Here is a 14,354-nt window from a genome sequence, read left to right on the forward strand (position 1 = left end):
GGCAAAACTAACATCAAAGTGACACCGATCATGACAGAGAGTCTCAAACCAGAGAGAGAAAAGCACTTAGATATTTGGACAAAAGGCTCACTCTATCCATTGAATCCCATGACAAAAGCTTTCCCAGTATTTTCAAATCCCACTAACTTATTGACCTTTGCAGGTAATGGAGAGAATGTATTGCTTGGCTATTGTAAATCTCTAAACAAAAAATCAGAAACTTATAAAGACATGGTGAAGCACCAAGAAAATGAGATTCAGACACTTTCAAACTTGCATCATGAGGACCAAAAGACTGTTATGTAGCGCACACAAAAAATCACAGGTCTTGCGAACAAAGGTACAGCCATTACAAAACAAAGAGACAATGTTAGGCACTCATGTGCGAAAGAAGAAACTTCGGAATCTTGAAACGTTGAAGGTAGGCTCTGGCGGCCTTAAGAAAAGAATCCAAGTATTGATGTGAGCATTTTAAACTATTCAATTAATCTAAATTAACCTAAGTTTTTGTTTATGTTAGTTATGCTTTTTTTGTAGAGATTCTATCTATCCAGACAAAGAGAACATAGACCCGAAGGCCAATGTAGGAAAGCAGTTAAAGCCATTGATAACTAGTGGTCTTGCAAAGGATATCATGCATGAAAAAAAGTTTAAGGTTTTGCAATGGGATGTCATTGACATATTCATTTCAAAGAATGCAGTGCCTGCCAAGCATATACAGGGTACATTGGACTCCCTTGGAGTTAGTAAAAGAGGTTACTCAGCTATTCAACAGTCTATCTCTTCCATGTTTGTGAAGAAGGGAATAAATTCTAAGCTTTTATCAACATCTGCAAGTGTTTGGAAGGAAAGACTACAACTCAAGAATGAACAGACAGACTTCATTGGATGTCCATTTCATATTCAAGATATTTATCACTCACAGGGAACTACTGTCACTTATGATGAGTACAACAATATCTTCATGGACCTCACTTTGTTGCAAACTAGAATGGTAGAGTTCTACAATATCACATTTGAAGAGATAGGTGGCGTTCTACATTTTGTTTTGAAGCTAGATGAGTGTGAGATTCTTAAAGAGAAGAAGCTAGAGCGAGTTACAATCACATTAATGAATAGGGCCCTTTCCAAATGTCCCATTGATAACCCTTCATACTTCAGTGTTCAATCAGAAACAAACATATGGTGGCTTGGTTCATTTAATGTATTCCTGTTATCTCCAATTTTGCAGCTCTAGCAAGCCCTCTTTAGATTTATTTTTCGTATCTCATAAGGATTGATCCCGCAGGTAAAGAAACAAGACCATGACATTTTATTTTGGGTGTTCTATCAAATCCCTATTCTAGATATCATTGATAGGCAAATGAATCGAGGAGAGGTATTGGCTGCATTTGGGAGAGGAGACTTTCAAGTTCAATGGCATCTTGCAGGTGACCTCAAAACATTGAAGTGTATGTATAATTGTGGAATGGGTGCCATGGCAAAGTCTCCATGCTTGTATTGCATGGAGCCTACAATAGTGATGACCAAAAGTGGTGACTAAAGGCTCCTACTCGTCACAATCAAGACTCTAATTTCCGACTAGTTCTAGATATACTACTTGTTAATGTCCATATTTGTACAATGCATGGTCTCTGCCGAATTGTAGAGAAGTTGGTATATTTGTACATTGGGTTTGCTTGGAAAATCAAAAAGTCATCTAAATGACAAGTCGCTCGAGAGGCTTTGGAAATAATTTTGTTAGATATTGGTCTACATGGGGGCAATGTGAAAATACAACGGGACGAAAAAAGGTCAACCAATGAGAAGATGTACCCTGCAAACCATCCATAGGTGGGGTCAAGGCACGCTGTTTTCTATCTAAACCTCAATGTATGGAAGATGTGAAGCTAACAAAGCGAGGGAGAGTATATCATTCTACCTACATTAGCAAAGTTGAGTGAAGGAGTTATTTCAGTGGTTTTATCGCAGAATCATTCATTGCATGCAACAAAAGAAAGTACTGGCCTCTTTAACAACCGTATAGGCAATCCGACATTTGCACCTTCACAAAAGAAAGCGAGCACACACATTCAACAACTCAAGTGCTCTTGAAAGTCAAATCAGGTGGAGAGAGACAATGCAATATGCCAACTATCGGTGGAACAAGAGAGTTAGAGTTTAGATGATTGGATGTACCACAAATGCCTGTAGAATTAAATTCAATATGTACCACAGTTATTTCAACATTTTGATGATTTACAAATATCATTTGGAACCTCACCCATGTATCTGATCATTAAATGTTTGCCATACTCTAAGAGTTCAGTAGGGTTTGCTTTCCCTAAAGATAATGCCATTGTTGTATATGTGTAGTAATATGTTGCACGGTTCCCAGTATATTCTGGCGAGTAACCAAAACATTCTCTCCCAAAAACCTTGTCGATGAGGATAACTTTGTCAGCATTTTGTGGCAGCATTGGACCACCTAAGAAGCGAGATAATGTCTTGAAAGCATAGGTTGCAGTATTCCCCTCTTGTGATGGGTGCCTCACATAAACTAGGAAGATATTGTCCTAGAGCTGCATCCCTACCATGGAACTATCTTCTTCGACGACAAAGAAAGTCGGTCCTTTTCATCAATTCATGACTGTAAACAAAAGAAGTATTTGTGTGTGTGTGTGTGAGTGAGTGAGAGAGAGAGAGAGAGAGAGAGAGAGAGAGAGAGAGAGAGAGAGAGAGAGAGAGAGAGGAAGGGGGGGGGGGGGGGGGGGGGGGGGGGGGGGGGCAGGATTTTATACCATGAAACTCTCATCTTGCAAAAAAAACTCATCCTTCCATAGGTTGACTGATCCGGTTGACTCCTGCACTGGTCGTTTAAACCAATCCTCCTTATCCTATTTACTAGTTGATGGCTTAAGATTATTTCGAATAGTTTGAAATGTGGCTTCATCAGGAAGGCTTTCTTTATACTTTTTTGCCTTTTCAAAGGAGAGTTTAAGGCAGTCTAGTGGGTTACTGGAGATCTCCATTGCCTCATCATCACTACTATCATCTGAAACAAATCCATTCCTCTCCTTCTGATACTTGGAGATAGTGGCCAGTGCAAAGTCCTCCTGCAAACAAAAAATACTTTGTATATCATGAAGAAAAATGTATGACCTATTTCAAAATTTAAACTCTGTCACTCCTGGTAGCATTAAGGTGGCTTGCCGCTCATTGAAACCTGACACATCTAGAGGTAGCTTGATATTTGAGGTTTTCGCTGAGAGAAGACTGCTTCGTTTCACCTCTTTTTCTTCTTCTTCAAGATCAATGGACTCCTCTATCTCTGTCACTTCAATATATTCCTCATTCTTTTCCTCTTTTTCATCTACTGGTAAATCTTATTCCTCCATGACGTCCTTAGGATCTTTCATAAGACTTGTAAATAATCCATTTAAAAGTATTAGAAATCCAAAGGATTCTTGAATCAGCTTGCACTCCCATTCATGTAAGTTGTACCAATGGGTCATGTACATAAGAGGCAGTTGATTATACTTCTTGTAAGACTGTCTTTTAGGATCTGACGGCTGGGTTATCACCATGTGGGAACGTGTTCTTAGAAGATGGGTAGCGAATTACTTAGTAATTACTATAGTAAAACCGAAGTGTATAAATAGGGCCCATTACATTATTATCAGGTTGGCAATTATTATCACTTGTATTAGCGCTTTGGGCTATAATTGTACTTGAGCATCAGTGGCAGTATTGTCGGCTATACTTTCTCTCTCTCTGTAATCATATTCACCGTAATCTCAATCATGGTATACATTTCAGTGATACTTACTTCTCGACCAGTCTTCTGAATCTGAATCTGAACCTTACTACAGTCTATAAGTCTGATTCTTATTTTAGTATCCACATTTCAGTTTAGTCTCTGATTTCTGTCTAGTCTGCTGTCTGAAATCTTTCCACACTAGTAGCTGAAATCCTTCAACACTGGAATTAGCTGTCTCAAGAGATCAGCTCCAATTCCATTTTGGCGATCACGGTGGCTCGAGCTGAAGCTCGTTGACTGAAAGACTCTTCTCTCAGTTGAAGTTTTCAGCAATGGCACCAAAGTCCAATCGTGGCCGGAAATCTACCAATCGTGTGGACCCCATTCCTAAGGAGTCAGGAAGAGAGTCTGACCCCAAGCAAGAGAAAATGACTGACACTGAGGCTCAGGAGGAGCATAGTCAGGCTGAGGAGGCGCAGGACTCACATCACTCCAGTCATTCTCGACGCAGACGGGCAGAACGGGAAGCACGAAAGGCAAAGAGTTCCAAGAGTTCTCAGTCTCGCCAGAAAGATGAGAATGTCAAGGGCAGAAAGGGAAGTCACCGTACTTCTAGCAGACAAAACAGAGAAGATACTGATACTGAGACAGAGACAGAGATTGATTGGGTTGCTTACACTGACAATTGAAAGAAGGCTCCCAAGCGTCATTCTGAAGCCAAGAAGAGAAGTGGTGGGATCAGCAGTAATCAAAATGATTACACCGCTTCCCTGAAGATTTCCTTTCCCATATTCAAAGGAGGGAAAAAGGATGATCCAGATGTTCACATACAAGATTTCGAGCAATATGCTGAACTAAAAAACATTGATGAAGATGATTGGGGGGAATGTTTTCCACAAACCTTGAAGGAAGCAGCGAGGAAATGGTATTACCATTACCCTGCATGCTAGCTGATATCATATAACAAATTACTTAAGTCCTTTAGGTTGGAATATTCTGACAATCGAGGGGACGAGGATATTCTCTGTGAATTGGATCAGATCAAATAGAGGAATTTGTCAGTCCGCAGCTATGTCGAAAAGATAAAAGAACTGACCAGGCAGTTGCAAGAACCGCCATCTGAGAACAGATTGAGGGCATGGTTTCTGAATGGGTTCAGAAGCAAAAATCTTAGAGAACAAGAAGTACCAGCCCCTACAAAAAAATTCAATGATCTAGTCCAAAGAGCATTAAAACTGGAACAGCAGGCTAAGAAAGAAAAGAGCCACAAGAAGCGAAGGACCGGTAGTAGCAGTAGTTCGGCTACTTAAGCTTCTGATTCCAGTGTAACGTCCACTAGCTCCGAGAGCAGCTCCAATGAATGGAAAAATCAAAGAAGGGATCATGGACCAAGAAAATTGAAGAAATGGCTAGGCAGATTGCAGAAATTAGCCAGACAAGACAACCGGTCCGGAAGATGGAGACTTGGTGTTCAAGATGTAAATCCAAGGATTCTTTAAAAGCATGGCTTATTAATCTTTGAAAGGTGACAGGAGCATTAGTTAACCCAAAAGGCATAATCCTATAGGCAAAAATACCCCATTTAGTTGCAAAATAATTTTTATGCTGATCTTTGGGGTCAACCAAAAGTTGATTATATCCCGAAAATCCATCTAAAAATCTGTAAGCTTCTGTTCCTGCAACTCGTTATAAAACATGCTCAGTGATTGGAAGAGGAAAGTTGCCTCTGATGGTAGTTGCATTCACTTTCTTGAGATTAACACACACCCGTAACTTTCCATTTTTCTTGGGTACTACCACAATTGGAGACACCCAATCTGTGTGTTGAATTTCATAAATGAATTTGGCCTCCTTTAGCTTTTCAATATCTTATTTGATCTTTCTGGAAAATGTTCCATTATATGTTTATAGCCTCTGTCTGCTTGGTTTTGCATCATCTCTCATAGGTATGGTATGTTGACAGATTTCTGAATCAACACCCTTGAGATCCTTATAAGACCAAGCAAAGATATCTTGGTATTCTCTCAGTAAGCTTACCAAAAGCTCTTCTTCTTCTTCCATCAAGCTGTTTGCAATGTAGGCACGTCTAGGCTCTTCTCTTGATTTGGCCATATCTATCTTTTTTACGTTTTCAGGTCCTTCGTAGGACTCACCCTTTTTTTGTAGTTCCCTGACAGATTGTTCGACTATGATTTTTCAGTCCTGGAGAGTATATTTCTTGTAATGGGATGGAACACTTATTACATCTTTACCTTCCTCCTCAGTGGTGTTCATTTCAGTTGTATATATCGCCTTTAGAGCTTTCTTCAATTCTTGATACTTCTTTCTTCATTCAACTCGTGTCATGGTTGAATCCTTGTCCTTGTATTCAGGTTTTTCTTGAGTTTCCTTTCTCGTTTTTCATAATGTTTTTGATATTTTTTGCTTTTTGTTCAAAGGATATCTACCAGTGATTCTGTCTTTGACACAATCATGTGCATCTATCTGCATCAAAAACTGTGTTCTACTAGAGACTGATGGCATAGGTCTAGCTTTCGAGTTTCTCGTGTCTCTTTTTTTTTCTATATCATTTTTTCTTCTTGGTTTCTGGTTTGGAAAGTCAAAAAACTTTTCTTCCCCTCCTTTCATCAGTAGTTTAGCTCTCATATGTTCTTTTTCTGACCCCGAATTATCTGAGATAGCTGAACGTTCTTCTAACTCATCTGTTGCATCATAGTAGAGGTCTGAAAAGACTTTTTGAGCTTTCATTATTTCCTTGAATTCTTGCATTAGAAAATTTTGGAGGTCATTTGGAGGGCCTTGTAAGAAACTGTATTTCTCTCTCTAGAAACGTTTTTTAAAATACACTGCACCTTATGAGTACGTCCAAAAGGACAACCAGACACTCTAAAAAGTAGATTTATATTCTCAATCGTCCTTGAAAATGGTCACTTTTTTATTTAATGCGAGCGTCGTTTTGAGGAGGCAGGTGCGGTGCATTCAACGTAGCTTACGTCATCACTAGAACTTGAAAAGTCAAAAATTATCAAATAGTGATAGATTTTGAGGCTTTTGACACCACCAATGCGTCCGGAATGCCAAAATACCCTAAAAACGAATGTCTACTTGTCTCGATCCGACATCCGAAGAAGCAAAAAATGTCAAAAAACCCCAAAAAATGGGCTTTTTACTTAAGGCGCGCGAGGAGGCATTCTAAAATTCTAGAATGTCCCCCTGCGCGCCGTTAGTACAAAGCTTCTTTTAGTGGTTTTTGGACACTTATCTTTCAAGAAAGCCCCTTTTTAGAAGTTTTTTGACATTTTCCTCTCAAAAAGCTCCCTAAAAAGAGAAAAAAATGGGCTTTTTACTAACGGTGCGCGAGGAGGCATTCCAAAATTTTGGAATGCCCTCTCGCACGCCATTAGTAAAATGTTCTTTTAGGGGTTTTTGACATTTTTTTCCTCTTTGGATGTCGGAGCAAGGCAATTAGACATTCATTTCTAGGATATTTGGGCGTTCCGGACGCATTGACAATATCAAAAGTTTCAAAATCTTCCACCACTTGATAGTTTTGTGATTTTTTGAGTTCCAGTGATGACGTAAGCCGTATTAAATGCACCGCATCTACCTTCTGAAAAAGGTGCTCGCATTAAATGAAAGAGAGCGATCGTCTTCAAGGACCACTAGATTATTAAATGAGGAGAGGAACACCTTTTATATTTTTGTTAATAGCAATCTATTTTTCTATGTAACGTAAGCTCTTCTCTCATTGAAGGAGCTTATTTTCCTCTCTCTTCCAAAAGGCCCTCCAAAAGACCTCCGAAATCTCCTAATGAATTTCTTCTTCAATGTGAAGGGTTGAGATCATTTGTATGGGAATTATGTCATAGCCATCCTCATTGCAAAATTGAGTAGGCAAAGACGTATTTATACACACATCCATTGTTGCCAAAATTTGAGTCCACTTAAATGGCTCAAACAAATTATCCAGAAAGAGTTCAGGTACATAGGCTTCATACGTGCAATCCCTTTCTAAGATACATTCTTCTTGTTTTAAGCTCCTGTTTTCTGAGGCTCTACACATTCAAATAGGTGTGTCTTTGTTCAACCAAGATGGAAGCTTAGTTTCAGCCGAAGAGTGTGAGTCAAATTCTTGTATGGGTGTTTTCATGACATCTCTATAATTGTGATATTTTAGATTAACCCTTGTTATTGATACCACTTGCTTCAAGTACAGATAATTGTTTTCCCAATCCTGGATGAGTTTTACTTGTTGCATAAAAGGTCTCCCCAAGATAATTTCATAATTGAGTTTATTTTCAAAGTCCACTATTGCAAAAGTGTGTTGATAATCAATCCACGGGAATTAACTATCACTTTTTCAAGCAGTCCTAAGGGTCTTTCGATGTGTCCATCAACCAATTGCAATTTCATTTGAGTTTGTCTAATGACTGGTTTTCCCCATGATTCTCATACTGCTTTTGTGGCTATGGCTATGCATGCCCCACTATCCAATATTGCCATGGTTTCTAAATCATTGTCTCACTGGAAGGATTGTGTTTCATTCTTCCCCTTTGTAGTATTCTCCAACTTTTTTCATTGGAACGGAACTAATCTCTTTGTTATCCAATTCGTGTTTTAGTTTTTTCAAATTTTTTGTGATCAGCCCTGTTATCTCCACCTTCTCTAGAGTTTTTTGTAGATCATTCCATAAATATGGGCTGATTTTTAACAGTTCTCCTGCATTGGATGGGTGTAGACATGATTGAATGGATGTTATCTACCTCTAGGATCTGTTCCACTCTTTTTAACTGAGTGGTTTTGTTAAGTATGGAGCCTGATTTACCCTTGTAATTTTCTATGGTAAAAGCGCACATTTGTAAGGCCCCCATTATGAGGAGAAGCCATCGTGCGTGAAGGAAAATCACTCACCGGAAACCAAAGTTTTCACGGACAAGAATCAGGGGCAAATTTAGAGGCCTCGGGGGCGGAGGCCCCCTGAGACTTTTTTTCAGCCGAAATATTCCTTTTCGTCGGAATATTATGGCCGGATGGCGGTCGGAAAGTGGTCGGAAAACAACCGATCGGTTGGCCGGTGGCCGGTAGTCAATGGCCGATGGCCGGTGGTCGGAAGTCAATGGCCGGTGGTCGAAATTCAATGGCCGGTGGCCGGTGGCCGAATTCAAAAGCGGACTTGTCTTCTCAAGAGCGGCCACACATGGGCGGATTGGAGGGTCCGATTTGGACTTATTCGCACAAGGGCGGCTACACATGGCTGTCTCTCATAAGAGAGGACAGCCCTTTTGTCCTATAAAAGGAGGCCATTTCTACACACATTTCATAGTGTGAAGTTAATGCAACAAGGTGAGTGTGAGGTGGTGAGAGTGAAGCAAGGCGGGAGCTCTATCAAGGGTTTAATCCCTTTGTAAACTACTTCTTCTTTTGAAGTGCTAAAGCCATTGAGTGGCTGCTTTCCCGTGGACGTAGCCCACATTGGGTGAACCACGTATATCGTGTGTACTCTCTCTCTTTCTCTACTCTATAATCTCTTGTGTGTGAAATCTATCTCTCTCCATTAAGTAATCTACTCAAAAATCTATTTAGCTACGTCTTATTTCCTAACAGGTTTTACACACTATGGATTCATCTTTGTTATCTCCCAAGTAAGAGGGTAGTGTTTTTAGAGTCATTGGTATAGACATTCCCAAAGCTTCAGAGCCGCAATCTCCATACAAGGATTGTACATCCATTCTCCCTATCGGGAGGTAGATTGTCTAACCAAACTTCCTCTATAGAAGCTGACTCCAGAGTTAGGCTCCCATCATTAATCTCTCTAACTTTTTCCCGTAAGTGTCCTGGCAAGTCTTCTTCTACAAATGGAGTTATATCTAAGACATCTTCACTGTCAAGCACTTTGGGTTCTAGATCTTTAGTTTCAAGGTGGGGTTCTACTACCATTTCAGATTTCTCTTTACTGGTTCCTACCACAAGCTCCTCAAGTTTTTCCATACTCTCGACCTTGAGTTTTTGTTTTTCCAGTATATCTTGAGTAGTTCTTACCAGATTTTGATAAGCTTCAAGCTTACTGCTTCCATATCTAGAGAAGGATAGTTTTTTCATTTGTTTTCCATGTATTGGCCTTCTTTAAGGACCGCTTGGTAAGCTTCGAAGGCTGCATTGATTGGCTCAAAATTTTTGTCTACCAAAATTAATCCTCCAGATTTCACTCTGGTTTCCTTGATTTCACTTCTAGTTTCTTTCACTTTTTCCTGGAATAGTTTCTTTGCTTTCTCCTTGATTTCAGCCCTTTGTTTCTGTTTTCTCACCTCATGCCTTTTGCTTCTACTTCTCTTGGTCTTTTGAGAGGAAATTTTAGTATTCTCCGAATGAGGAGAGGAGTTATGTTTCTTTTTCTTAGCCTGGGCTTTGGTGATTACCTTGATTGGAACAATAGGTTCACTTTCTGATGAGCTACTAGGTAACACTTGGACTATGTTTACTACTGTTTTGTCGTTGTTTAAAGGATTTTTTGGACAATCTTCAGGGAAGTGTCCTTCCTTTTTGCAACATTGTATATAAAAAGCTTCAACTGGCTTAATGTTCTTATTAGGCTCTGGGAATTCATTTTTTCAATGATCATCTGCACGACAGTTATGACAATTCTCAGTTCTTGGCTTAATCATGGGGCTTACCATCGGAGCTCTAACACCTTGATTAGCTACATAGTACATCGATGCAAGTTCTGGTGTAGTATAAGTCATAGGTTCTTCCATTGGTGGTGGATGTGAATTATACCAATCTCCTTCTACCATTATGGTAGATGGACTAGGCTCAGCATAGGGTGTAACAAGCACTAGTGCTTATTTATCTATGACTTTCTTTGAATGCATGTACTTTACAGGTACTGCATTATGTTTAGGATATGGAAGTTGTTGACCCAACACACGTTGAGGCCTTTCCATACCCATCGGTGGTCTTTTTGTTGGGCCATATTAGACTGATATCTGTACATGGGTTGTGTTGGTGGCCTCATAGGCACGTATTGAACATTCCCATCATACTTTGGTTGGTAATAGCACTCATTGGTCTCATGGTTGGTCCATTTACCCTCGATTGCATACCATTTCTGCTTGGTTGTCTCTGTTGAGGTATCCCTTGCCTTGGTCCCCTCATAGGTGCTTTTTGCATGTTATTCATCATTTCATTCATCCTTTTGAGCATGTCTTCTATGGCTATAAGCGGGGCTGCAGTAGCCATTCCCACTTGTGCTAGTTTGGTGGATGCTGTTTTCTCACTTTGATTATCCTTAGGCACATCTTCTTCATTAAAAATATCACAATTGTCTCCTAAGTCAATAGCATCTGACACACACTCTTGTAGGGTCATATGTTTGTTGCTTTACAATATAGCATGAAGGTCTTTGTTTAGCAGTCCCTCTAGAAATAATGATACTAACTTTTCCTTTGCAGGTATTTCTAGTTTTGGGCATCTTACAATGTATTATTTCATTCTAGTTGCACAATCCCTAACATACTCAACTTGTTTTTGTTTGAAGCTATAGATTTGAGCTACCGTATTATGTTTGATCCCCATTTTGGAACATGCAACTACAAATCCTTGAGCTAATGTATTTAATTCCATAATTGACCTTGGTGGAATGTTTTGTAACCATGTCAGTGCTTTTTTTTCTAATGTCATTCCAAATCCCTCAAATTGAGTATGGAAATCAAATATACGTTCTGCTCTTAGCACTTGTTTAAAGCTTGCTAAGTGGTCATATGGATCCCCAGATCCACTGTATTTTCTGACCCATTTTTAAAAGTCAGTTGATCTGACACGTCTATTTGGTTCAGCTCGAGGTCTCCTGGCAGTTGGTCCCATTCCGAGTCCTTCAAACCAATCTATTGGAAATAGTGACTCATGTAGTCCTCGATTGGCTTTAGTGTCACCTGTTTTTCTTCGTGATGAGGTATTTTTTGGTTTTTTAACATTGCTCTCAAAAGATCTCTCACGGAGTTCATCTCTTGGAATAGTTTCTGGTCCTTGGCCCAATATCCAATCCCTTATGGAGTACCCTTGATATTTGGTTTGTTCCACCTCTTCAAGACTCATCATAACAAAGTTATTGTTATAACAATCCCTAAATAGGTATGTTGGTAGATATGTTGAACCCTTGTCTTTGATTTTGAAGATATAGATGATCTTCATGGGTGTTAACTGTCTTGATTTGGCATGAGAAGTCCGTAGAAGATCTTTGACGTTTCTATCCTCCCAACAATAGACTCCGATCCTAGGATTATCTGTGCTAAGCCGTTTCAAAGGCTTCAGATCAACTTGGTTGTATCCCTCGAATTCTAAAGTCGGTGGTCCTTCTTTTGTTGCCATATCTGGAATTATGGTATTTATCACATAGGGTTTTCAACTTGTAAATATTGAGTTTCATTTTTATCCATGTACATTTTTCCTTGTTTGTTTGCCATGATTTCCTCTTCAAACTCTATGTCATGGTCATCAATGCGAATAGCATACTCTTCTTAGGATCTAGGTAAACCTGAGCTCCATGGCGATTAGTCTTATAAAAGGTGAGTATGTGCTTATAATGCATTGTCGTTCCGGTTTCTGAATGAGTCAAATAGGAAGACATTTTAGATGTTGATTCTGAGAAAGTGAGTGAGACTTCTTCAAAGATAGTGTCCAAATGATCACCTTGATTCACACTCTCTTCGGTGGATACTCTACTAGCGGTCTCTCCAAATATGCATTGGTTTGCTAATATACGACCAGATCTAAGGTTCATATAGACTTGCGAAGACCTGGATAGAGTACTTCCCGTCGCATTGACTTGTTGTCAACTTCTTCCACTTGACTTGATTGCAACTTCTGTCAAGCTTTCAATTCCTTGTTTGCAACCTGATTCCTATATTAGTTTTAATCAAGTTAGCTATTCTTTCACAAAGACTATACAATTTTTGCTAACTATTGTGAATGGTCTATGTGTATCAATTCAAATTGAGTTTAATGAGTCAGCAATTGAGACTTTCAGATTTTACTTTTGCAAAAAGCTAAAGGACTAACTTGCAACCTGGAAACCGGCTGAATATGTACCAATTTGGATCCGATTGAAACCAAAATTGACCGATGGCCTTGTATTATGTTGGTCTAACACGGTACAAGCTCAAAAGTTCAAAATGGTGTCTCTATGTATCAGAAGTAATGATCACGATTATTTACTTCTACTATTTTTATGCAAGTTTTTGCCACAATGTTGACACAGAATGTTTAAGAAGATCAAATTAAGCTCCCTAGCCAAGTTTCATCAAGTTTGGATAATCCATGTTCAAATGGTCAACAATTTTGTGTCTGCAGACTCACTTTATAAATTTGGCCACAATTTTCACTCCAATGATCCAATTCTCACCAAATTTGATTTGTGGGCTTAATATATCATGCTAAAACTAGTGGTATGCTAGGTTGGTCAAAAAAGTTAAAAAATGAGACAAAAGTAAATAATCGTGATTATTTACTTCTGACAAATTTTTGCATCTTTTTGGTCAATTGAGCATGTACACTTGTTTAACACTTCAATATAAGCCTATGAGTCAAGTTTCACTGAGTTTGAACAAAATTTTTCCAATTTACACTCAAGTTCTTGACAATGAGTACAAATTTTAATTTTTACCAAGTTTTTGGTCAGTTTGATGATCCAAATTCTATGGGCCTTTACAAAATATGTTTGAACACATACATAAAGTCTCTAGTATCAAACTTGGTCACTTTTGAGTTGAAAGTAAATAATCGCGATTATTTACTTTTGGCCTAAAATAAGCACTTTTTTCAACTTTTTCAGTGGACAGTCTTTTTACGAACTATTTTAAGCCTCTGAATAAAGTCAAAACTTAATTTGGCCTAAAATGTCAAGAGAAAGTAAATAATATGGGTTTTTGCAAACTCTTGAAATTTTACCTCAAATGCGTCCTTAAGCTTACCCAATGGTTTATACAACTTTTAAAGCATAATCTCCAATCCGATACAATGGTGGAGAGTCTTCTGGTGCTATTTCTAGCCGTAGACCTGAAATTCTGTAACTTCACACAAAAAACTCACAATTGATTCTTTTGGATAGAGCAATGTTTTGAGATCCCACCTCGGATTCTACTTACCCTACTCTTAGGTTCAACTGCAATGGGGTTGTGGAAAGTGTCCACAAACACTCGTTTTCTTGTTTTTTATGGTTTTCTAGCCTTGATCTTAAGACTTGTCTCGTCCATCAATCATTCTCAAAATCATAATCTAATCCTATAGTCCTAAAAGGTACTTAGCAAGTACAACCTACTTCCAATCTACCTCTACACAACAAATGACGACAATCTTAACCTATGTTGTTTTAAAAAGAAAGTTTTGACTCTAGGTAAACCTATAGGAAGTTAAAGGATAACTTCACGAGACGCTCGTGTTTTTTCCTAGTTTAGGTCTCTTCGATCCCCAACAGTGGCGCTAAATGTGGGACGGGTGTCTAACCTCACTCCCATCTTATTTCAGACATAGCGAGAACCACGAATATAATTGTCAATCCATGGGATGAAGCTGACTCAACTAGTGCATAAAGACTACAAGAGGTTGTCAATCTCTTGGAAAA

The 14,354-nt window shown here is 38.9% G+C and overlaps 1 protein-coding gene across 1 annotated transcript in view; it reads right to left on the bottom strand.

The window, feature by feature from the left end:
• Positions 1-2,179: 2,179 nt before the first annotated feature.
• LOC147424199 (uncharacterized) overlaps positions 2,180-14,354 on the bottom strand; it is a 113,873-nt gene continuing 101,698 nt past the window's right edge. Inside the window, exons 3-4 of the mRNA XM_086501165.1 lie at positions 2,781-3,095; positions 2,180-2,629 (exon numbers count right to left, since the gene is read on the bottom strand). Of these exons, the coding sequence (XP_086357291.1) occupies positions 2,987-3,095 (109 nt within the window). The 3' untranslated portion in view covers positions 2,180-2,629; positions 2,781-2,986. The remainder of the gene's footprint in view (positions 2,630-2,780; positions 3,096-14,354) is intronic.

The sequence above is a fragment of the Adiantum capillus-veneris genome, chromosome 26 (assembly GCF_014529385.1).
Source record: "Adiantum capillus-veneris isolate H3 chromosome 26, ASM1452938v2, whole genome shotgun sequence".
In the NCBI taxonomy this organism is placed as follows: domain Eukaryota; kingdom Viridiplantae; phylum Streptophyta; class Polypodiopsida; order Polypodiales; family Pteridaceae; genus Adiantum; species Adiantum capillus-veneris.